The sequence below is a fragment of the Chiloscyllium plagiosum genome, chromosome 36, assembly GCF_004010195.1.
Source record: "Chiloscyllium plagiosum isolate BGI_BamShark_2017 chromosome 36, ASM401019v2, whole genome shotgun sequence".
Classification (NCBI taxonomy): Eukaryota; Metazoa; Chordata; class Chondrichthyes; order Orectolobiformes; family Hemiscylliidae; genus Chiloscyllium; species Chiloscyllium plagiosum.
The window spans coordinates 29,428,760-29,454,497 of record NC_057745.1 but is presented as its reverse complement, the minus strand read 5'-3'; the positions used below and the strand labels follow the sequence as shown (position 1 = coordinate 29,454,497).

General features: G+C 40.2%; 1 protein-coding gene across 4 annotated transcripts in view; it reads right to left on the bottom strand.

Moving 5' to 3' along the window:
- adamtsl3 (ADAMTS-like 3) overlaps positions 1-25,738 on the bottom strand; it is a 672,454-nt gene that overhangs the window by 284,184 nt on the left and 362,532 nt on the right. For all 4 annotated transcript variants that reach the window (XM_043677597.1, XM_043677600.1, XM_043677599.1 and 1 more), the window contains 2 exons: positions 16,035-16,161; positions 4,148-4,222 (listed from right to left, as the gene is read on the bottom strand). In XM_043677597.1, coding sequence (XP_043533532.1) covers positions 4,148-4,222; positions 16,035-16,161 — 202 coding nt within the window. The remainder of the gene's footprint in view (positions 1-4,147; positions 4,223-16,034; positions 16,162-25,738) is intronic.

Below are 25,738 nucleotides of genomic sequence, written 5' to 3'. Positions count from 1 at the left end.
TGAAGCGGTGGCTTCCACAAGTAACCATCCACTAGTTTCGTTTAGCAACCTACACTAATTAACCACAATTGCCAATGATTTTCTGTATCAATTTGTAACTACCTAATGCAACCAAACAAAAATTTCTGTCCTGATTGTGGTTAATTCCTTTTTTAAGCATATGGTTTGTTGCAAGCTGCTTTCTTTAGTTTAATTGATCCTTTCAGTAGGGCATATAACCAATGGTTAAAGAGAAAACTGTGTAATTCCCATTCAAATCATAAAAACACTTTAGGGAATCATTCACTGCACAATGATAACTGCAACACATTCTACAATTCAACAGGAGAAAGACAAGACTGTTGACTCATTCAGATCCAGTATCCCTTCCTTCCCACGGCTGGTAATCATCTGAGTTAATCAGCAGATTAACAATTGAGAATGATTTTAGATAAATGAGATGAAAGCGCCTCCAATGATGGTTGGCAGAATCAGGTAAGAAGATTGTAACATATGATTACTACATGTGGTACTTGACATTAATTCAAGATTAGCATCGTCTGCGGTTAATTGCCCCATGCCTATTTGAATGTTGTCTTGCATTGTAATCTGTTGCTATGGTTGCCTAAGATAAGCATCGTATGCATTCATAGGCTTAGTTTGATATGGTGAAACATATAACCGAGATTTTTTTTTGGCTTTGTTAGTTTTTTTTGCAAAGTAGTAATAAGTAATTGCCGCATTATATTTGTTACAACTGGCAAAAATTACAAAATGAAAGTTATCAAAGTCAGAAGTACAAGGTGAACCTCAACCAAATAGAAGCCGAGGTTGTTTGTAATGATTTTTTTTTTAAAATGCCATCCCCTTCTTTCTCTGGTTCCTTATTAAAGGTCATCTGAAAACCTTTTAGACAAACATGTAAAATAGAAGACGCATTCCCTCGGCTTCTTACTCTATTTGCAATAAAATAGTTGAATATTATTGAAAGAGAGATCAGTCGAGCTTATAACCTGGCTCATTTATATTTGTTAGAAGAAATGTACATTTGTACAGAGGTAAAAACACAAGGAATATGCTCAAGCATTGCATGCTTTTTTACATTACCCACAAGGATAGAAAGCCTTTTGCTTACTGTAGGGCAACACCTTGGCCAATCAGACTTGACTTTTCAACCAATCAGTACCCTGCTGACCTGCAGCATAAATTGTGATAATCAGAAATTTGACATTCTTGTATTTGGCCTGATGAGCATTAAATAAAAAGTTTCAACAACATTCCCTTCATTGCTCAGTCCTTTGAGTTTAGGTGTTGGAAAATCATGTTGAGGTTGTACAGGTACAAACCCACCAACTCCCACAGCTACCTGGATTACACCTCTTCCCGTCCTACCCCCTGTAAAAATGCCATCCCATATTCCCAATTCGTATGCCTCCGCCGTATCTGCTCCCAGGGGGACCGGTTCCACCACAGAACACACTAGATGGCCTCCTTCTTTAGAGACCGCAATTTCCCTTCCCACATGATTAAAGATGCTCTCCAATGCATCTCGTCCTCATCCCGCACCTCCGCCCTCAGACCCCACCCCTCCAACCATAACAAGGACGGAACCCCCCTGGTGCTCACCTTCCACCCTACCAACCTTCACATAAACCAAATCATCTGCCAACATTTCCGCCACCTCCAAACGGGATATCACCAGGGATATATTTCCCTCTCCACCCCTTTCCGCCTTCCGCGGAGACCGTTGCCTCCGTGATTACGTGCTCAGGTCCACGCCCCCCAACAACCCACCCTCCCATCCTGGCACCTTCCCCTGCCATTGCAGGAATTGCAAAACTTGTGCCCACACCTCCTCCCTCACCTCCATCCAATGCCCTATAGGAGCCTTCCATATCCATCAAAGCTTTACCTGCACATCCACCAATATAATTTATTGTATCCGTTGCTCCCGATGCGGTCTCCTCTACATTGGGGAGACTGGACGCCTCCTAGCAGAGCGCTTTAGGGAACATCTCTGGGACACTCATACCAATCAACCACACCACCCTGTGGCTCAACATTTCAACTCCCCTTCCCACTCAGCCAAGGACATGGAGGTCCCGGGCCTCCTTTACCGCCGCTCCCTCACCACCAGATACCTGGAGGAAGAATGCCTCATCTTGGAACACTTCAACCCCAGGGCATCAATGTGGACTTCACCCCACTCACCTATTGTACTCTACGCTACTTTCTCCCCACCACCACCCACCCTCCTCTCATTTACCTCTCCACCTTTCAGGCACTCTGCCTCTATTCCTGATGAAGGGCTTTTGCCCGAAACGTTGATTTTACTGCTCCTCGGATGCTGCCTGAATTGCTGTGCTTTTCCATCACCACTCTACTCCATAACCAGGACATTGGCAAGGCCTCTGCTGGAATACTGTGTCCAGTTCTGGTCACCTAGTTATATGAAGCATTTTAAGCTGGAGAGTTTTCAGAAGAGGTTTACCATGATGTTGCCGGGTATGGAAGATTTACTTATTTAAAAAAAAGGCTGAATAAACTGGGACTTTTTTTTAAACTGGAGAGTAGGAGGTTAAGAGGAGACCTTATAGAAGTTTATAAAATAATGAGGGGTATTTATGGGGTTAATGGTAGTTATCATTTCCCTTGGATGCGGGATTTTGAGACAAGGGTCACAATTTTAAGGTGAGAGGAGAGAGATTTAAAAAAAGACATGAGGGACAATTGTTTGTACACAGAGGGTGGCTCATTTGTAGAATGAACTTCCTGAGGAAGTGGTAGATGTGGGTACAATTACAGCATTCAAAAGACATTTGGATAAGTACATGAAAAGAAAAGGTTTGGAGGGAAATGATCCAGGAGCAGGGAGGTGGGACTAGTTTAGTTTGGGATTATGTTCTGCACAGACCCAGTTGGATGGAAGGGTCTGTTTCCGTGCTGTATGACTCTATGATTCTATTACATATTTCTCTTTTCAATATTCAAGTTCTGCATTATTACATTTGAATAATACATGTCTGAAAGACAACTGAAAAAACTTCTTCCAAGTTTCATTACAATTGCTAGATTGAAATTTCAACCACAGCATTCAATCTTGAAGATGATTCTTCTGGACAGTTTGAACTCCCTGCTACCCAGTTAGCTCAAGTAAACGTGGGAATGCATGTTACGTCTCCTCCAAATTGCAAATTCCTATTTTTTTTTGCCTAAAATAAAAGTTTGCTGCGTACATTGGAAATCTGACTTGAAAGTCATCAGCCTGAAACATTAACTTCGTTTCTGTTTATGTCATTCCTGGCAAAACTACGGAATGGTTTCCATCCTTTTCTGCCTTTTTTTTGGCCTGTCCAGGAGAGTTGCGTTGATGGAGAAATATGTTCTGACACAATTCAGGGCTTATCTTCAACAAGCTACAATAAATGTTGCCAGGATCCTGGTGACAGGTTCCGACAGTTGCTTTCTGAATAGTTTATGATGTGAGCCGGAAAGAATGGGGAGAAGTTTATATTGGACAGTGGTCCGAAAATTTAAAGTTCAGTTCATAATGGTTGAATTATTGACTAAATTAAACCTAAATAATTTTAGAAAGATATTTCTGCGCAAGAATTTATTTAAGTAGAAACTGCAGTTGTTGGGAATTGGTGGTTTTAAGGAGACAACAATCACTTTGGTGGCAAATTATATTTTTCACTCATTGGGCAAAATAATATGCAAATGTGATGTTGACAATTTCTATGAGTTTTGTAGGAAACTTATCAGAATGACAATGACATGACCAAAATAAAAGTGAAATTGTTAATTGTTGCTAACAGGCATCCCAGGATTAACATGTTTCAATTAATGTTAGCACCAAGTATTATTGCACTAATTTAGAGTTCAGAAAACACTGTTACATTTGATAAATACTTCGTCTAAATACTCACACAGTTTCCATTATTTGTAAAGATACAAATACCCAATTCAGTGAAAGTGAATAAAGATATTTCTTAATCAAAAATTGAGTGATAACATAAAAGTCAGCATATCTTCAGAGCTAAGAATATGCAACATGCAGATTTGATTTTTCTCCCTTTATACAGTACGTATTAATGATTGCTAACATTTTGTTGACATTTCTTTTTCTTAAAATGGTAAATGAAAAGCATTCTAAAATTGAGCTTACGAAGATGAGCAGGCCCTTTCACTGTGATTTTCACGTGGCGACTCCCATATGGAACTGCAATCACTGTGTCTTCCACTGAAAGGTTACAGAAACAGAAATCAATTGTGAGTCTGAAATGCACCAACTAGCAGTTAACATTTAATAAACCATTACACAGAACTTTTTTGAGCCCTGGATATTCACATGACACTTAGTTTTGCTCACGAGTTGTCAAAAGTGTCAAAAAGTTTCATTGCACACCATATGACACCGAAACAGATTCTAGCTCCTGCCCAAACTCAAGGGATCAATCTAGCCAGAGCTTGTCTGTGGCTTTGCTGTATAGTTGATGTGCCTACTGAATTCAACAGTTACTGCATGAATTGCAATTACTCATTAACAATGATTGCTTTGCCTTACATTTAACAGATAAGGAGCATCAAAGTAAGATGACATCATACATATGATCAGCACATTTTAACAACTACATTCAGCAATGCTCAAAGTTCAAATGTTTTCCAGCTTGATTCTTAAAAAATATTGTTGTCTTCTACTTGCCAGGGTAGGATGGTAACATTTTCATGAAAACAATTTTGCCTATTTTGTTTTGGACTATAACATGTGGTAACTCGATTATGTGCTTTTAATAAAATCCAAAATGCTGGAACCAGGTCAGGTAATTGCATCACTTTGTTTGCTTAAATTTTGGAAAAAAACATAAATCTAGTTTTGTTTCCTACAATTTTGAACATGAAAAAATGTCAAATTCTTATGGCTCCTGTTGGTTATTACCTTTGACATTAAGTGTTGAGGTTGCCATTGCTGTTTTCACTCATCATAGCACTTAGTGAGGCTGAGATTGTGCCAAGTTCCATACCAGGAGGATGGATGCACATGGCACAATTCTATGGCAATGAAGTTTTGTTACACCACATCGTGAAAGCAATTTAAAAAACTTTAGGGGTTTACATATCCAAAAATTCACTCCAAATGTGTTGAGGTTTCAAAATTGTCAATTTTTGTATGATTAAAATGTATTAGAAATGAATCAAATTTCAATGCATGTTCAGATACACAGATTATAAATCATTTTATAAATGTCACTTAAACATAACACACTATATTTTCATCTTAACTGTTTGCTAAAGTAATATAACACTTGTCACTGAGCCAATTAATGCGAAGGTATAATAAAATCGCACTGGAAATTTAGAACAGCTTGAAAATCATTCTTGGGTTGGCATTTTTGAAACCAATGGTTCCTTACTTTTGATTGCTTTCTCGTGACTGTTTAAGTAGCATTTAGTATCGAAATTGTACAACCTGTCACCTCATAGAGAGTGCACAAAGGATTGACATGACTATGATAAATGGGCAGAAGTATACTCTGCAATCTATTTACAATTATATTAGACAACCTGTGGATAAAATGAAATGTCTGAATTATCACAAACACCAGGTAGTATTTAACAACCGGGCTCTTGTTAATCATCTGGACAGTTCCAGAAGTCAGAAAATCTATTGCAATGTTACAGCAGGATTGCTTTAGGCTAAATTTCAGCCTGATGTGGCGTAAGGAATATTTTTAGTGATCTCATGAATGAAAAATGTTGATCTTTGTCAAGACTGAAAACAGTCTTGTGTCTTCCATGCCCTTGACAACTTTTATCACGGTTCCACAATGCATGGCTCATCTGTCCACCTACACAATCAAATTGATTGGAACATTATGTCACCTGGCAGTCTTTACTTTTAGGCTACTTTTTAAAAATATATAAACAGCTCCAGTCACATCATATTTTGCTGGAAATAACACTACAGAATAACAGACACAAATACTTGCTAACTTGAAATTATTCTTCTCTCTCATTTTAGTCGAGGCAGTAAGCAGTTTTTGAACATTTGAAAAATGTTTCTCAGCATAACACATCAAGTGTTTTATCTATTTTCTTCAGACCATAATTTCAAGACTTCAAAGTAGTCACTTGTGCATCTATGCTGTTTTGATATTTTCTAGTTCCAACTTTACTATAGTTCCCTTCTGAAGGCATCAGTATGTTGCTTGGTTCCAGGTTTGCAGTATTTGTCTGTGCGGCTGTACAGGACACTGGTTAGGCCACTGTTGGAATATTGCATGCAATTCTGGTCTCCTTCCTATCGGAAAGATGTTGTGAAACTTGAAAGGGTTCAGAAAAGATTTACAAGGATGTTGCCAGGGTTGGAGGATCTGAGCTACAGGGAGAGGCTGAAGAGGCTGGGGCTGTTTTCCCTGGAGCGTCGGAGGCTGAGGGGTGACCTTATAGAGGTTTATAAAATCATGAGGAGCGTGAATAGGATAAATAGACAAAGTCTTTTCCCTGCGGTGGGAAGTCCAGAATTAGACGGTGGGAGGTGAAAGATATAAAAGAGAACTAAGAGGCAATTTTTTTCCTCAGACAGTGATGCGCGTATGAAATGAGCTGCCAGAGGAAGTGGTGAAGGCTGGTACAAATGCAACATTTAAAAGGCATCTGGATGGGTATATGAATAGGAAGGGTTTGGAGGGATATTGGCCGGGTGCTGGCAGGTGGGACTGGATTGGGGTGGGATATCTGGTCCGCATGGATGAGTTGGACCGAAGGGTCTGTTTCTGTGCTGTACATCTCTATGACTCTATGACTTTATGACTCTATGCACTTGCACCAGGAGGTCCTGGAGAAAGCTCTGAAGTAAACACCTTGAGTTTGTCGACATTTCCTTTGCTGTTCCTGCAAAACTTGGAAACAATAGTACACTGTATCATTACTGCTGTCAACTGAACTAAAATTCAGTAACTCAGAATAGGAATCAAATCTGGGATCTGACCAGTTTAGATAGTTCAACAACTTAACATATAAAACTGTTTAGCAATCTGTGTGAAACGCTGCTTTTATCTCTATACCATACAAGAAACCAGTGGCTCAGTCAAAGATATGATAAAGAAAAATCAAATTTATTGGCCGCATTGGTCTCTGGAGGTGCAATAGAAAGAGTTGAAGTAAGAGATAATGTATATCAAGCTCAATACATATTTTGCCAAAAATGTCACATTAACTTTAGGCAGGCTCTTGTGCTACAGAGGTAATGTCCCGACCTTTGGGTCAGAAGGCCAAGGTTCAAATCCCACTGCTCCAGAGGTGTGTCAAAACACATCTGAACAGGTTGGTTGGAAATGCCTATAGCAACTTCAGAATGAGATTGTGAGAAGGGATAAATTTATTCCACACAATCGTCAAGGAACAATTCAAAACAGATGATTAATATGTTTTACAGCCATGCACTAGTAAACACAAACAGGATCCAACAGAGGAGAGATGGGAGGGAGTGGTTTCATAAACCTGGGTTTTTCAGATCAAATATAGGGGTGATGGAACTGTTCAGGGCAAACTGGGTTTCACTCCAATGCACAGAATAAAGATCCTTGTGTGAGGTATGCTTGTGCTACTGTGTGGTTTGATCTGATTTCAGCAGGGAGTTCAGAAACAAGACATGGAAATTGTAAGGTGTTCGGTGGCGTCAGAATGAGAAGTGGTGTAATAAAGTCTCAGTTACGTTTACATTGCATGTACGTCAATGCCTGTTGTAAGACTAATGAGCTGAAGATGCAGAAAGACAAACAGACATACAGCACAGTGGTGAGGACAGAGACAAGACACAAAGAAAATCATGTGACTGGGTATGAAATATTCCTGGACACAAGGTGTTAGAGAAGGTAGGAAAGGAAGGCGGAGAGGTGGCAGTGTTGATTAAGGATAATATTGTGGCGCTGAGAAAAGAGGGTGTTCTTGAGGAATCAAGGATAGAACTTGTTTGATGGGAGTTAAAATACAAGAGATGCCATTAAAGTACTAGGTACATTCTATAGACCCAAGAGTGTGGTGCTGGAATAGAATAGCAGGTCAGGAAGCATCCAAGGAGCAGGAAAATCGATGCTTTAGGCAAAAGCCCTTTAGGAGTTTGCACGTTCTCCCCGTGTCTGCGTGGGTTTCCTCCGGGTGCTCTGGTTTCCTCCCACAAGCCAAAGATGTGCAGGTTAGGTGAATTGGTTATGCTAAATTGTCCATAGCGTTAGGTGCATTAGTCAGGGATCAATGTAGGGGAATGGGTCTGGGTGGGTTACTCTTTGGAGGGTCAGTGTGGACTTGTTGGACCAAAGGCCTGTTTCCACATTGTAGGGAATCTAATATAATAATAATCATCAGGAAGGCAATCAACCGGTGGGAAAGATATAAAGAAGTAGGTTTGCAAGAAAGTTACAACAAGGTGACCAACTGTTCTGGATTTTTTGGGACTTTCCTGGAATTTGTCTTCATTTCCTGCCTCCTGGCTTCCCAGGTTGATATTTTTTCTGGAATATTCTGCCTGATCATGGTTGGTGTCTGCCCATGTTCACTGTGCTGTCCAGTGGCTGGTGCAGAAAGCATGAGCAGACAGAAGCAGAAGGGAGCCGCACTGTGGCAGTGACTGGCACCAATCTGCTAGGTGGAGATAATTTGGAGCTGGGGAGGAGGGTTCCAGCCTGACTCTGCCTGGAAATGGTCTAGGGCGACAGTGGCAGCAGTGGTACCCTTGCCCACTTGGGATGGGAGGTTGAGGGGTGGGAGAAGAGTGTGGAATGCTCCAGAAATTCTCCCATGTGTGACACCAGTACTCAAGCCCAATGTGGCCCAAAACCTTCAATTCAAAGTCAAGTTGCCAAGTGTCTCTGGCTTGAATCCTTGGTGTGGGGGGATCTGGTCCAACCAAGCCCAGGGAGATGTTTGACAGGCTTGAGGCAGAGGGAATGGGTGTGGAGGGGAAGACGCAGACTCAAGGAGGCCCAGACGGTCAGGAAGGGTCTGGACAGGGATAGGGATGCTCTGAAGGGAGTCAACAAGCAGGCTGGTTCTCTTCTGTCTGTACCCCTCGTATCTTGGCAGCACTAATCTCATCCTTCCTCAAACTACTCCTTCAGCAAAGCATCCCTCATTGTTTTGCTACAGAGTTTGCTACCCTGAAATACTGAGAGGTACAAAAATTGCAGACTACTTGCAATGATGGTATGTTTCAGAACATAGACTGGAATAGCAATAAAGGATAGAGGGATAAATGTTTCTGAACTGCATTCAGGAGAGTTTTCTTGATAAGCATGTTTCCAGTTCAATCGGGAAATAGGCAATACTGGATCTGGTTCCGGGGAATGATGTGGGTCAAGTGCCATTAGGAGAAAACTTAGGAAAAAGTGATCATAGTATCATATGTATTAGGTCAGCTAGGGGAAAGAAAACGTAATTCAGTATAATAACAATGAATCGATTAGCGATCAATTTCAGCTGGGTGCATGTAAAATGGAAGCAAAGATTAGAAGGCAAAACCTCAATGGGATCATGGATAACCTTTACAGAAGAGACGGCTTGGGCACTGTTCCAATGTGGACTCACACCAGACACGAAACATTAACCTGGTTTGTCTCTTCACAAATGCTGCCAGACCTGAGTTTTTCCAGCACTTCCTGTTTATATTTGTCTACATCGCAGTTACTCATCCTCAAGTGACACAGATAAAATAAATAACGTCAGTGCTCACTGGAGTAAATAAAGCAGTTCCTTACTATCAAAGAAGATAAGCTTAAAAGGTCACAGCGAAAGAGGTGGAAGATAAGATGGATTAAAAGTTGATAAAGAAGGTTCTCAGAATGACTGCAGATGAGAAAAATCCGTAAAACCACCAGGACGGGATGAGAAGCACCTCAGGATATTGAGAGAAGCAGGAGTAGAAATGGCAGAGGCACTGATTGCAATCTTCCGATCCTCCTTACATACACATTCCTGTGCCAGAGGATGGGAGAATTTCAAATATAGTAAATATATTTTTATTAACCAGCACCTATGGGACTTGGAATGTCAGATGAGTTAACTCAGCCACATTAGGGAAATTTAAACATGGATGATGATGGGGTAGTGTAGTGTAGAGGGAATACTTCACAGGTTGGCGCAACATTGAGGGCCAAAGGCCTGTTCTGCGCTGTATTGTTTTGATTAGATGAGATTAGATTCCCTACAGTATGGAAACAGGCCCTGCGGCCCAACAAGTCCAAACTGATCCTCCGCAGAGTAACCCACCCATATTTACCCCTGACTAATTTACCAAACACTGTGGGTAATTTAGCATGGCCAGTTCACCTAACATGCACATCTTTGGACAGTGGGAGGAAACTGGAGCACCCAGAGGAAACCCACGCAGACACGGGGAGAATGTCACCCAAGGCTGGAATCGAATCCAGGTCCCTGGTGCTATGAGGCAGCAGTGCTAACCACTGAGCCACCATGCCGCCCATGTTCTATGATCAAATATTCTGGAGACTAGATAGGTACGCATAATCACAGTAAACACTAAGTGAAGCTTTGAGACATCAACATCCCTCAAAATTTTGAAGCAAAAACATCAACACATCTCCTAAAATCAATGCAAAAACACAGTAATAGAAATGCAATGCAGGGGATACGCACATCACTGTTATACTTTATTTATAGAATAAATACTCAAATTGTGGTAGACTGCAGTATTTGAGGTACAGCAAACTTTGTTTTAACCAGCACTCTTCATAAACCGGCAAACAAAATATATCTCGACTACCACGAAGTTTACTGTTCAATTGCGATCACCACTATGTCCAAGTAGTCAATTGAGGGTGTAAGTGAGAAGGCTCTCTGCCAGTAAGTTTTATTTACGGCAAAGTTGCATATTATTTAAATGAATTATTCTGTAAATATGGTCATAATAGTGATGTGTATACACACTGCATTACTTTTCCATTACTTATGTGTATTTTTACATTGATTATGTGGATCTCTTGATCAGCTGGAATGTCTGATCAATTGGAACACTCCTGGTCCCAAAGATGCTGAATATAGTTTTTGTTGGTTAATGAAGAGTGCTTGCCAAAAAGGTGCCAATTAAAAAAAAGTTTGGTATCACACTCTTGTTTGAAAAAGTGTTTAAAGGAGCAACCCAGCAAATGTGGGCCAGTCAAGACTTGCTAACTTGTCAGTTAAACTTGGCAAAGAAAGCTTGCAGAAATAATCAATCATTCAGGACAAAACTAACATGCACTTAGAGTCATAGAGATGTACAGCAAAGAAACAGACCCTTCGGTCCAACTCGAACACGTACAGATTCTTTAAGGAGAGTGAGCACGGATTTGTTAACAGTAAATAATGTTTAACTAATCTGATTGAGCCTTCTTCATGAGGCATCAGAGAGATTTGATGAGGGCAATATAGTTGATGATGTGCATATATACATCTAAAGATTTTGATAAAGTGCCATGTAACAGGCTTTCCAGAAATGCTAAACATAAAATAAAAGTGGCAGTATGGATACAAAGTTGATCGGGTGACAAGAAACAAAATTATTAATGAATGTCTTTTTTCTCCCCAGACTGGAGGAAGATTTAAAGTGGAATTGATCAGAGTCAGGATCAGGACCACAACTTCTCTTTATTTACATTAGTGGCCCAGACTTGGAGAGTTGTGTGCACTTCCAAAATCTGTCAATTACACAAACATTTAAATAATTGTGAGAGAGAGGTAATGGCAAATTTCAAGAAAACACTAGACTGGAATTTAATGCAGAGAAGTATGAACGGAAGAAAAATGAGGAGGATAATGTTAAATAAAGGATACAAAGGGAATGCATGATCAGAGGTACCTGGAGGAGAGTACTCAAATCACTCAAGGTGGCAGTGGCAGGAAAGGTTGAGAAAGTAGTTAGCAAAGTATATGGGATTAGACCATAAAACATAGGAGTCAAATAGACCATTAAATCCATTGAGTCTGCTGCACCATTCAATGAGATCATGGCTGCACTGATAATCCTCAATTCCACTTTGCTGCCTTTTCCCCATAATTTCTCCTCGATTCCCCTTACAGATTAAAAATCCATCTCAGCCTTGAATATACTTGATGACCCAGCCTCAACAGCTCTCTGTGGTAAAGAACTACTCAGATTCACCAACCTTTGAGGAAAAAAAAATCCTCCTCATCTCGGTCTTAAATGTGCAACTCCTTATTCTGCAAACAAAATACTAAGACCCAGAACACAAAAGCAAAGAACTAATGAAACGTTTCAAAAACCTTGGTTTGCCCACAGCCGGAGTACTGTATCCAGTTCTGGATATGGTACTTTAGGAATAATGTGAAGACTTCAGAGAAACTGTCGAAATTATGTGAGAAGAATACTTTCAGGGATGGCAGTTTTCGGAAAGTGAATAGATTAGGAGGCTGATCTAACAGAGGTTTATAAAATCACGAGGGTAACGGATAGGGTGAATAGCAAAGATGCTTTTTCCAGGGTAGGGGAGTCCAAAACTAGAGGGCATAGGTTTAAGGTGAGAGGGGAAAGATTTAAAAGGGACCTGAAGGGCAACCTTTGACACACAGAGGGTAGTGCATGTATCGAACAAGCTGCTAGAAGGTGGTGGTAGAGGCAGCTACAATTACAACATTTAAAAGGCATCTGGATGGGTATATGGATAGGAAGGTTTTAAAGTGAAATGGACCAAATGTTGGCAAATAGGACCAAATCAGTTTAGGATATCTAGTCGGCATGGATGAGTTGGACCGAAGGTCTGTTTCCGTGCTGTACAACTCTATAAATCTATTAAAGAAAGTGGGGCTGTTCTCTTTACAGAATGTTAAATAGAGATTTGATGGAGGTGCTAAAAATCTTCAGGGTCTGAATGGAGCAGATTAAGAGAGACCGTTCCCATTAGTGAAAGGACTGAGAACCATGGGTCACCAACTTTACGTTATGCAGAGAACAATGAAAGGCAACATGAGATATACGCTGGACAATATTAAGGTATTGTGTCCAAACGATTTGACATTAAATTCTCAGTCTGATCACTACCAAAGCATTAGTTCAGAATTTAAAACTTTCAAACTGACAAAAGTCTGATGCTGAACAGAAGCGACTGGAAATGGCTGTCTGGAAGTCTGCAATTGTAATGACACATACAGGGTCTTAGACCTAATATTTAAGAAGTGCATTTCAAAGGGAAATTGGCACATATTATGGATAAATTTGTTAGAATTTTAAAGCTTATTTGTACTTGGCTCGCTGGATAAAACACCAGCTGTAAGGACTTTGAGATTCCCTTGTGCTAACTGCACTGTTTTCCATTCTTATTTGCTTCTAATATATTGTTACTATGCCAATCTGTTGACTTGTAATTTGTTTACTTTACAAACATTACTTTTGAGTTAGTACCACACTACAGTTTGTCTGAAGTCGGTGTGATGAACAATACAGACTGGTTTGTAATATATTTTAAAGTAATTTCCCTGGTGCTGAACATTGACATTTGGGAGCTGTACTGATTCTTACTTGGCTCAGATGACTTTATGTTGATCTTTCTTCCTCCCTCTCTTCTCTTCTGCTATTTTCCTCAAAGTTTTTTGTTTCCAATTTTTCCTCTTCTGCTTCTCTGTTTATTTGCCTCAAAGGGGATATTTAAAAATCCCTTACAGAGCTTTCAAGGTTGGCATCACTAATTGCCTACCTTTTTGAACCACAGCCATCTGTGTGGTGCTGGGACAACCACAGCGTTGATAAATAAAGGGACTTCCAGCATTTTGACCCAGCAACAATGGAAGAATGGCAAATAATGTCCAAGCCAGGTTGGTATGTGACCTGAAGGGGAGCTAGAAGGTGGTGGTGTTTTCATATGTCTGCCGATAGTTAAGCTCATAGTTTTTGGATGTGCTATCAAAGGAGCTTTCACAAGTTGCTGCAGGGCATCGTGTGGATAGTGGAAATGTAGCCATTGGTGAAGACAGGCAAAATTTAACGTGGTTGATAGCGTGCCAGTGAAGGCCGGTCATCAACATCCTGTGAATCACTATTGACTACAGACATAGCTGCACCAGCAACATAAATAAAATGGCCACAAGAGCAGCTCAACACAGGATGTTCTCGTTGGTCTAACTTCTGAAATCTTTTCCATCACTATTCCTGATGTCCTGATGAATGACAAAGAAACCTCAAGTTTTTTTGTGTCTACAGAGCTGATGCATGTCAATTTGTCTTTTTCCTTTTCTTATCTGATAGACACACAATATCTTTTCGAAGGAACTGATGAATAGGAAGGGACTCAGGCATGTCAAGGACAATGTAATTCACTCTTCAATCATTTCACACGAACCTAATCATTCCCGGCTTTCCAGAGAGATATTAAAACCAATATCAGGAGCTGCTATCTTGCACTGCTTAATGTTACCAGCACTCAAAGCTGGTAGAATACTTGCCTGGATGAGTGCAACTCCAATCCTACTCAGGAGGCTCAACAGCATTAAGGAGAATACAGGGCTATCAAAGGCCACTCAGGATGATTAATCAATTGTATCCTTGCCAATGACAGACATGTCCCATTAAAAATATTTAATAATGTTTTCTTTATCTCCTTCTTTTACTACTTACCTCAAAATTAAATCATCCATTCTCCCCTCCCAACCCTCCAATTCCTTCTTGCTACAATTTAGAGTGGGTAGCGAGAGGCCAGAGACAGTCTCACACCCCCATAAGGTTCACCTTCTTCTGTCTCCTACCTACCCTTTGCTACATTCCTGCTTTCCTCAGAGTCTCCGTTTGAAAATTTGAAATAACTTTTGTGGAGAAATCCATTTAGAGTGGAAAATAAAACTACCTGTACAATGTACTCTTGGCCATCTCTTTCACTGTGCCTCAGAAATTGGAACCTTTCACAGATTAGGCAATGAGCTAACAGTTAGCCAAACAAAGGTGAGTGATAGCTGTCTTCATCTTAAACACTTACTAAAGTTGATAGAAGACAAAAAAACAGTACAGCAGGTATGTCATCAGAAAATTGTTCTCTTTCTCTTCGATATTTAATCATAATAAAAACAAACCGGCTGTGCATGCATTTTGTCAAATCGATTCCAAGTCCAGGTTAAGAGTGCTTGAAAAGTGTGTTTAATGTCCTTTCCATTTAGTTCCAAATAATAAAAATGCTCCAAAATATTTTGGCTTGAAAAATCATCAGAGGTAGTCCCATGCTCTCTCACTTCCCATACCCGTGTTCAAACAAACAAACAGGAGAGCCTTTAAGGATAAGTGAAGCAGTCGCTCCCAGTGTATGGAGTCCCTCCAATCTTGAGTGTTGTAGGAATACCTCACTCCTTACACAGCTGACAACAATTTCCTAACTAGGATTGGGACACAACATTTTCAAGTCGCAGCCTTTTTCAGAGCAGTTGCACTGGACTCCAGCCATAACTTCAGCAGGAATGCAGTGGAAATTTTGTTCCACTGTTTAGCCATTTTACTGCGGACATTTGCTAAACACTGTGTGTGTATTATCTCATAAAAATGCAGGAGCTAACAAACTTTGAGCCACTGTTCCCCTTCCTCCACAGGGACTGACTTTTCCTGGTGTCCAGTTGAATGACAAAGAAACCTCAAGGTTTCTTGCATCTACAGAGATGATGCATGTCAATTCGTCTTGATCCTTTTCTTACCTTGTAGACACACAATATCTTTTAGAAGGAACTGATTAATAGGAAGGGATTCAGGATGTCAAGGCCAATTCAATCGACTTGTCAATCACTTCACACAAACCTAATCATTCCCTTCTTCCCAGAGAGATGTTAACACACACAGAAAACCAATATTAGGACTTTCTATTTTACTGCTTAATGTTACCCCTGTTAGCACTCTTACCCATGAGGCTTTTGGAGGGGGTTAAGAGAAACCCTGAGATGCACACAAGCTGAAAGTGCACCAAAATAATTCTCTTTAAAATAAATCTCATGTTAACTGTGTTACAGAATAAATGTTCTGCTCATACACAGGTGACTTAAAAATGTTAAACAATATAAAATAGGAGACGCACATTTTTCAGGAGACACGTGTGACTTGGACTGTCCTCGTACAAGTCTGCATGTTGAACCAGTGCCTGCACAAACTCCACAGTTGTCTTCCTTGGCTTTACTCCCAAGTTGCCGATCACAGCCCACCACCTGCCAACAACAACATCACAGTCAAGAGAAGGCTGAAGCCGACAGTACACAAGCTCAGGTTTCAGCAACTCTGTTTATTTTTATGTTACCCTTTACATTTCGAAGCTGGCCTCATTCTGTCACAGCGCAGCTCACTTTATCTGACTCTTAATTTGTTTGGAATGTTTGAACTATGGTTTAATTTCTGGAGAATTTCACAGCATTATAAAAAAAGTCGAAGAATCTGTATCAAATATGTGAATTAAATTATTCTGCTGCATGGCCCTTCAAGTGTGTCTTCATCTTATATTCGGTTACACATATTTATGGTGTGGTGCAAGGCAAACCCAATTGCCAACTACTTGTAAGTCAGTTTTGATAAGTGTGATTTCCAGCCCACCTCCAGGACCTGAGCTCATAAGCTGGACTGATGTTCCAGTGCAGTATTGAGGGAGTGCTGCACTGGCAGAGGTGCCATTTACTTGGAACCATTTGTCTAATAAGCGACTAATTCAAAGCCCCCACCTGCTTACTTAGGTGGATGTGGAAGATCCCATGGTTCTATTCAAGCTAGCAGGGAGTTTCCCCAGCACTCTTGTCTGCATTCCTCCCTCAACCAAAACCAGATGAGCTGGTTATTAGTCTCTGGCTTTGTGTAGCACAAATTGGCTGCAGCTCTTGTGGACAGAACAATTTCAAAACGCAAAGTAACTCACCTGATGCAAATGAAACACTGATGCATACTGAGGATTTCATAGAGTGTCCTGTACACATAAGTTTGTTCTTTATAAACTATACAGATTTAACAAAATAATGGAACGCTTTAAAGCTTTGTACAGTTCAGTAAAACACTAAGTGTCATGTATAAACCCGAAAATTACTCGTAGAGACATCACAGTCTGAGCACCGAGGGTATTTGTATGAAATTCCTTTGATGGAGGCTCTAATTCATTTTCGTTTCCCAATACAGTGGGGGAAAGAATTTAATGCCAACATAATACCATAACATCACTTACTGCAATTTCCAGCTTTAGGTGTTAAGTGATAAGTATAACAACACTGCTCAGAGTAATTTACAAGCTATAAAAACATGGTTAACATTGCTGCTAAGACTAACAAAAGTGAAGAGAGAGATTCCAACAAGAGCATGCTGTTACAGTTCAGGATTTTGACAGAGACCTTATTCCTCATGTAAACAGCTTGAAAATAAATTCCAAAAGCTAACTGTCACTTACTAACATATGCATCATTTAAACACTACTGTACTGAACTAGTACAACACTGGTCCAACAGGAAACCTTTATAAAAATTACAAACTACAGCAGCATTGTCAAAGGTGCCATTTTGTCTGCCTGTCACAGTGAATGCACAAAAACCCTGTATCATTACTGGAAGAAGAGCTCCCCGTTCAGTAATTCAACCATTCATTGATTTACTGGTGGTGGCATATCAATGTACATAAATTTGTTGCATTTTTGTCTCCACTCTGAATGCCTTTGAAGGAAATAAAATGGTCTTCAGCCTTTTTGGGAGGCTGTGATTGGATTTATTTACAACAAAACAGAAGTTTGGAAGAAAAAGCACAACACAAATTATTGACCAGAACAATAAATACATGGTCGCTGAGAACGAGTGGGTCAAGGTTGCTTAGTTAAGGAACTCCTGCAGTGATTGTCAGAATGATACATGATAACATTCTAGAAGCGTTGACCTACCTTTAACACATCAAGTTTTTTTTTTGATTTGCATCCAAATAGCAAAACAATTACTGGTTACCGCTCTGCTTTTTGTTCTGGATTGGAAGAACATTTTTTTTCCCCTCAGAGGTGTGTGTTGAGAAATGTTATTTTACTTAACAAGTCTATCAGCATATTATTACCATTGTACAACCTCTTTAGCAATTTACCTATCAGTTTTGCAAATCTGTGGGCCGTACATCACTGGAGAGAAATAATAAATGCCGATGGCACAAAACACCACTGATCCAGAATCTGGTTTCCAGCATCTGCAGTCATTGTTTTTACCTAGTTAAAAGATTAGCCTGTATCCAGGGGAGGCAAGATAAGAATCTGAAGCGGAAGTTAATTTGGAACATAAAATGCTGCTTTTTTTGTCCTGTATAGCACTGACTGTAATGTTTGCACTAAAAGCCATTGACTTACTATTACTGAGCATGGCCCTGACAGAGTGATTATAAATTGAATCTGTTTTTTTTTGTAATTTACTTGTAGGAAGTGGGCTTTGCTGGCTGGCCAGCATTTGTTGACCATCCCTCGTTGTCTTGGAGAAGGAGAGCTGTCTTCTTGAACTGCTGCAGTCTATATGCTGTCAGCTGACCCACAATGCTCCTCAGGAGTTAATTTCAGGCATTTGACCCAGCAACACTGAACGAATAGTGATGTATTTTCAGGTCAATCAAGATGATTAGTGGCTTGAATGGGAACTTGCAGGTGAATGCATTCCTATGAGTTTGCTGCCCTGAATGCGGTACAAATTTAAAAGGTGCTGTCTAAGGAACTTTGGTAACTTTCTGCAGTGCATCTTGTAGATAGTACACACTGCTGCTACTGAGCGTCAGTGGTGTTGGAGGGAGTGGATGCTTCTGTATATGGTGCCAATCAAGTGGTCTGCTTTGTCCTGATTGAAATTGAGTTTCTTGAGCAAGTGCGAAGTATTCCACTACACTCCTGACTTGTGCCTTGTAGATTTGAGGAGTCAGGAGGTGAGTTACTTACCACAGTATTCCAAGCCTCTGGTCTGCTCTTGTAGTCACTGTCTTTACATGGTGATTCCATTTGAGTTTCTGGTCAATGATAAACCCAAGAATACTGATAGTGGGGGATTCAGTGATAGTAACACCATTGAACGTAAAAGACTAGTGGTTAGATTATCTCTTCTTGGAGATGGACAGAGCTTGGCATTTGTGTGGCACAAATGTTACTTGCCCCTTGCCAGTTCAAGTCTGGATATTGTCAAGATCTTGTTGCATTTGAATGTGGAATGTTTCAGAATCTGAGGAGCTGTGAATAGTATTGAACAATATGGAATCATCAGCGAACATTCCCACTTGAAACCTTATGATGGAGGGAAGCAGCTGACGATGGTTGGGCCTAGGACATCATCTTGAGGAACTCCTGCAGAGATGTCCTGGAGCTGAGATGACTGACCTCGAATAACCACAATCATATTATTATGTGCTAGGTTTGACTGCAAAAGCGAAGTCTTTGCCGATAGATGTCAGTTTTGCTAGGTTCCTTGATGCCACACTATTTATAATGCTTCTTGGATCTGAAACTATTTTTGTCCTGTGACTTTTGTCTGGATTGTGGAATTTGACAGTTTCACATAATCAGGTTTTACTTCCCTTGAAGAACAGCTGTGCAATTAAAATAAAGCTATCTTATATTTTTCCAAAAAAAAGTTATCCTTCTCTCCCTCACTTTATTTCCCTTTCTTGAGCCTCTCTCACACGTGTAACAGCATTTTCCAAGCTGCAAGTAATCTGCACAGATCGCCCATCAGTCTGACATGGATGGAATGCAAGACAGAACAGTAAAGGCAGAAAAAAGAACTGTAAATGTTCAATATTACTGCTAGATTTGTGGATCAAACTGAATATAAATTGGACAACACCAAATTGCAACTTCTATGTAATGTAGCTGAATATTTAAATAAATCAAAACATTAAATTCAAATAAAGGAACATTCTGACCATATTTTGAATGCAGAATGCTAAAAGACTGAGGTACATATTCAAGTTTCATCTTCCTTTCTTACCACTGGACTTTCAAAAATAAACTTGGGTTGAAATTTATCTGCCCAGTGAAAGCAGTAAGAGTTTGATGTAGAATGCTTATGTGTGGATTGTTTGATTTTGTAGTTGTTTACATCCCTTCAGCTAATTCAGAGACACTCAAGTGATCTTTAAAACACAGTTGAATATAGTAATCATCTTTATAATTAAGCACTACAGAAACTTTTGTTATAATGTTGACATAAATTAAAGGTGGTGTGGTTTTAGGAATGCAGAACATCATAAACACAAGTTAGATGTCTGTGCCTTTAAAACTAGAAGGCATGACTGCTCTACATTCTTGAAATGAATAGTGAGCTCATTGAAGGGATTCACTGCAAATTATAATGCTGAACTCTGACTGTCAGGTCAATTGAGAAAAATGGAGGCAAGTGAGGCAAAACTGGTACTTTGTATTTGCTGAACGACATCACAGGAAGCAAGATACTTAGTGAGCTGCAGCAATATATGCTGTGGTCATACATGTTGCAGATTATATATACAGCAGCCATTAATGGGAAGGATGGACATTAACAGACCGTCAATGAAACTGATCAAGAAAACCACTACTTTGTAAATAGTGACGTCATCCCTATGTTTCACTGTGGCAGGATTGAACCTGGCAACTAAGCATTCAAACACACACCTGGGCAGTGGTGATGTGGTGTTAATCTCTGACAAATATTCTGGTAGTTGATAGAATTTAACTTCAATTAATAAAATCTGTAATATATGGCTGGCTTCAGTGATGGTGACCAGACAACTATCATTGTTCGTTTAAAACCCATCTGTCTCACAAACATGCTTTAGAAAAAGGAATCTGCCATCCTTAGCTGATCTGGCCGATATGTGACTCCAGACCCTAAGCAATGTGGTTGACTCTTAACTGCCCTCTGAAAAGTCTGAGCAAGCCACACACTTTCATGGGTAATCAGGGATGGCAGCAAACGGTGGACTTGCCAGCAATACTCACACTCCATGCAAGAAGGAAAAAAGATAAACTCTTTATTTGCATTGTGTTGTTAGAAATGAGGGAGTAGTCACAACTTACTCAGTCTCACTCTTGCAATTCTGGTATTGATACTAAACCAGTTAAATTTCTACTAACTGCATCGTGGCACCCAACTTGTTCATGGCAGAGGATTCAGCAATGTTGGCCTCGTCACGGACTGAAGAGCTAATGCGGCTTTGGAGGCAAACACCTCTTAGTATGGTGGAAGTATTACTCGATGCTGTCAACAAGTCTGAATTTGTTCATTTTTACTGTAGGTTGGCATGGACTATCTTATTAAAGGAATTGCAAATGGAGATGAACAGTGGTCTCACAAACACATAGTTCTATTTCATTTTCCCTAATGATGGAGGTTTATTATTGGTACAGCAAAGAATGGATGAGCGAAGGCTCCTTAGTTGAGGAACTCTTACTGTGATGGCTGAGGCTGCAGTGATTAAACTCTGACAAACACAACAGCCTCCAACTTATTTTTCAGTAGAGTTAACAGTAATGATTAGACGGGTCTTCTTTTGAACCTCATTGATGTCAGCTTTGTACATCTTCCATCAGTTCACACCTACACCAGAGGGTTAAACATATATACCACACTGAGTGATGATTCAGCGCAGAACTTGGGACATGTTACTTTTGCTCTTTGAGGAGATTTTGAGACGACATTTTTTCTTCACCCAGAGATTGGTGAGCATATAGAGTTCTGTTACAGAAAGGCCAAAACATTGAATGCTTTCAAGGAGTTAGATATTGTTCTTAGGATTAAAAGGGAGAAAATAGGAACAGGGCACTGAGTGACATGATTAGTCATGATCATATTGAATCAAGGAGCAGACTGGAAGGGCTAAATGGCGTACTCCTGCCAATATTTTTTACGTTTCTTATTCAGTCATGGGATGTGACTTCATTGTCTAGGCTGGTGTTTATTCTTCAATGATCTCAGTGCTTTGGTTTTTGTCCCGTCGTGTCGGTCTCACCATGGATCAGTTTTCTTTGAGACCAGGAGCCTTTAAATGGACTCTAATGAACCTTGCCGCATATTTACTTAATTTTATAACTTATGATTTTACCGTGACTTCAGTCATTATAGGTGCCATAGTAGGGTGACCTAGAACACTTTCATATGACAATAAATTCTAATTCAAGATAGTTGAAAGCAGTAGCCGTGAACTGCTGCAGTCCTTGGGTGTATGGACACTCAGTGCTGTTGGTTAGGGAGCACCAGGATTTTGGCCCAATGACAGTGAAAGAGCAGAGATGTTGATCCAAGTCAGCGTGGAGTGTAGCTTGAAGCGAAGACTGGAGGTCATGGTGTCCCCTTAGATCTGCTTTCCTTAACCTCCTAGTGATTGAGGACATAGGCTTGGAAAGTACTGTTGAAGGATCCTTGCTAAGTTATTACAGTGTATCTTGTAGACAATACGCAGTCCTGTCAACTGTGCTGTTGCAGAAAGTTATACCACAAGGTCCTACATGCCCTCTCAGGTAGATGTAAAATATCCCTCAGCAGTACGAAGAGCAGAGCTTGTGTGTCCTGGCCAACATGTGCCTCCCAACAAATACGTAACTCCACGATCTGTTCATTTATTTTGGATCAAGAATAGCTGTTCTCATTTTCCTTTTGGCATCCTGCTTTTGTGTCATGTCTGGTTTAAAGTGGTGACGAGGTAATTAGTTGAGTTATCCTGACAGAACCCAAACTGAGCATCAATAAGCAGGTTATTGGTGGATAAATGTCACTGGAAGACTCATCCAATTATATGGTTGATGCTGATTCAGCCCCTCAAGCCAGTTTCACCATTCAGCTGGATCATAGCAAATTCATACCTTAAATTCATTCAATCAACTTTGCTCCATATCCTTAGCCAACATAAAAATATTGATCTCAAACTTGAACAATTCAGTCTAAACAGCATCCAGAGCTCTTTTGTGTGTGTGTGTTTCGGATTTTCACTGTCTTAGTTGACTTCACTATAAAATGATGTTGCTGTAATTTTTAAATTGTAATTTCCTGTTTTGGATTCTCCAATCAGGGGAAATTGTTGTTTTGTGTCCATTATTTATCATTCAAACAACTCGATTAGATCACCCCACAATCTTCCAAAAATAGTGAGGATAAAAGCCAAGTTTATGACACCCTTTAAGTCCTGGTATAATTTTGCAAAATTGTTTGGTTCGGCGACTCCACCGATGACAGTCGATGTTTTCTATTGGAGATTGACTGCCCACATCTAAAAGCATAACTCCAGATGGAGTCTGGTCAAAGCAACGTACAATTAAAACGTTATTTCCCCAGTTTGAAGTGTGTCTTTTACAGTCCATAAAATCATTTATTATTCAAAGACAGTAGGGGTAAGAGGCAGCCGTTTGGCCTGTCACATTGTTCCACCATAACCTTGGCTGATTCTTCCCATACCCCCCTTCAAAATCCAAATCATTATCTCTTTCTTGAAGCATTCAGCGACTTGACATCCACAGCCTTCTGTGGTAGAGAATTCCAGATTCACTACTGTGATTCTTCAACACAATCCTAAATGATCTACCCCATATCTGAGATAGTGACCTCTGGTTCTGGATGCCCCAATCAGGGAAAACATCAACCCTGCACCTAATCTGTCTAATACCATTAACATTTTTTATGCTTCAATCACTCCTCTCTCATCCTTCTACACACAGGCCCAGTCGAACCAAAGTCTCCTCAAAGGACTGATCTCTCGTATCAGTCTGATGAACCTCTGCTGCACTCCCTTTACAGCAAGTAGGAAGACATTTATTGAATTGAATTTATTGTCATATGTACCGAGGCACAGTGAAAAGCTTTGTCTAGTGAGCAATACAGGCAGATCACGTAGTTAAATAGCATAGATAAATAAATAACAGGTAAACAGCAGCAAAAGCCAAAACACAGGTACCGGCGAATGCTAAGATTTGAGAGCCCATTCAGTATTAGATTAGATTAGATTAGATTAGATTACTTACAGTGCGGAAACAGGCCCTTCGACCCAACAAGTCCACACCAACCTTCCGAAGAGCAATCCACCCAGACCCATTCCCCTATATTTACTCCTTCACCTAACACTACAGGCAATTTAGCATGGCCAATTCACCTAACCTGCACATTTTTGGACTGTGGGAGGGAACCGGAGCACCCAGAGGAAACCCACGCAGACACGGGAGAATGTGCAAACTCCACACAGACAGTTGCCTGAGGCAGGAATTGAAACCGGGTCTCTGGCGCTGTGAGGCAGCAGTGCTAACCACTGTGCCATCGTGCCGCCCGTATTCTAACAACAGTAGGATAAATAACTGTTTTGAAACCAGCTGGTACATGTGTTCAGGCTTCTGTACATTTATGTAGGAAAACCAGAACTGCATGCACTACTCCAGGTGTGGTCTCCCCAAGGTCTTGTAGAACTGTACTAAGACATCTGGACTTCTGGACTCGAATCTTCTTGTAAAGAAGATGAATACACCTCTTGCTGTATCTGCCTATCTACTTTCATTGACTGGTATACAAGGACAACTGATCCTTTTGTACATCCACACTTCCCAATATATTACCACTTAAACAATCATCTCTTTTTTTTTTACACTGAAGCATATAACTTCACATTTAGCCTTGTTGCACTGCATTTGCCCACACACTCAACTTGCCTACATCGCCCTGAAACCTCTATGCATCTTCCTCTTAATTCTTAATCTCATCAGCAAACTTGGAAATGTTGCATTTGGTTCCCTCATCCACATCATTTATAACATATACTGTGGCTAGCTGGACCCAAGCCCTGATCCTTGTGGTACACCCTAGTTTGTCACTTGAATGAAATATCCATTTATTCCCTATTTTTACTCTGTCAACCAATTTTCACTCAGTACCAACATAGTAAGCTCTATCCAACATGCTTTAACTTTTCTCACTGACCTCTTGAGGTCTCTTATCAAAAAGCTGTGTGAAAATCTAAATACAAAACATCCACTGGCTCTCTTTCATCTATTCTACTAGTTATATCTTCAAGAAACTCCAGTAGATTTGTTAATCATGGTTGCCTTACATAACCCACGCTGGCATTGTCTTATCCCATTAATGCTTTCTAAATATTCTGGTACCACATATTTTATAATGGACACAAGCACTTTCCTCACCATGTTAGGTTAACTGATCTGTAATTCACCGTCTTTTCACCCCCTCGCTTTTAAAATTAGCGGGGTTGTATTTTTCACCCTCCAATCTGTAGGAACTGTTCCAAAGTCCATAGAACAGCACACTGTGAATGACAATTGCTCTTTGTGAAAAATGGCACCTCTCATAACATGTATTTAGCAAAAATACTGAATACTAAAACTATGATCAATTCAAACAGAATAGTTACAAAATTCATTGCAGGTTTTGAAAAGGAAAATTTGTTTCAATCAAGAAAAGCTAGAACAACAGTAACATAGAAATTTATTCCTACAATAAATGGATTGGCATCTGTCTATCGCAGGAAACAATGGACTATGTACAAGAAGAATGAAGATTAGAGTGCTGCTGGAAAAGCACAGGTCAGGCAGCATCCAAGGAGCAGGAAAATCAATGTTTCAGGCAGGAGCCCTTCATCAGGAATTTCCTGGTGAAGGGCTCCTGCCCGAAACATCAATGGGTGAGCCCATGGGTGTGCCGTTGATTTGTTCATATATTTGGTTGTTAAATGTGAAGTGTGTTGTGAGGCACAGGTCCAGTAGTTTGCGTATGCTGTCTTTGTTGATAGGTTCCCCGTCTTGTTGTCTGTTCTGTATGTCCAGCAGGTTAGCTATTGTTT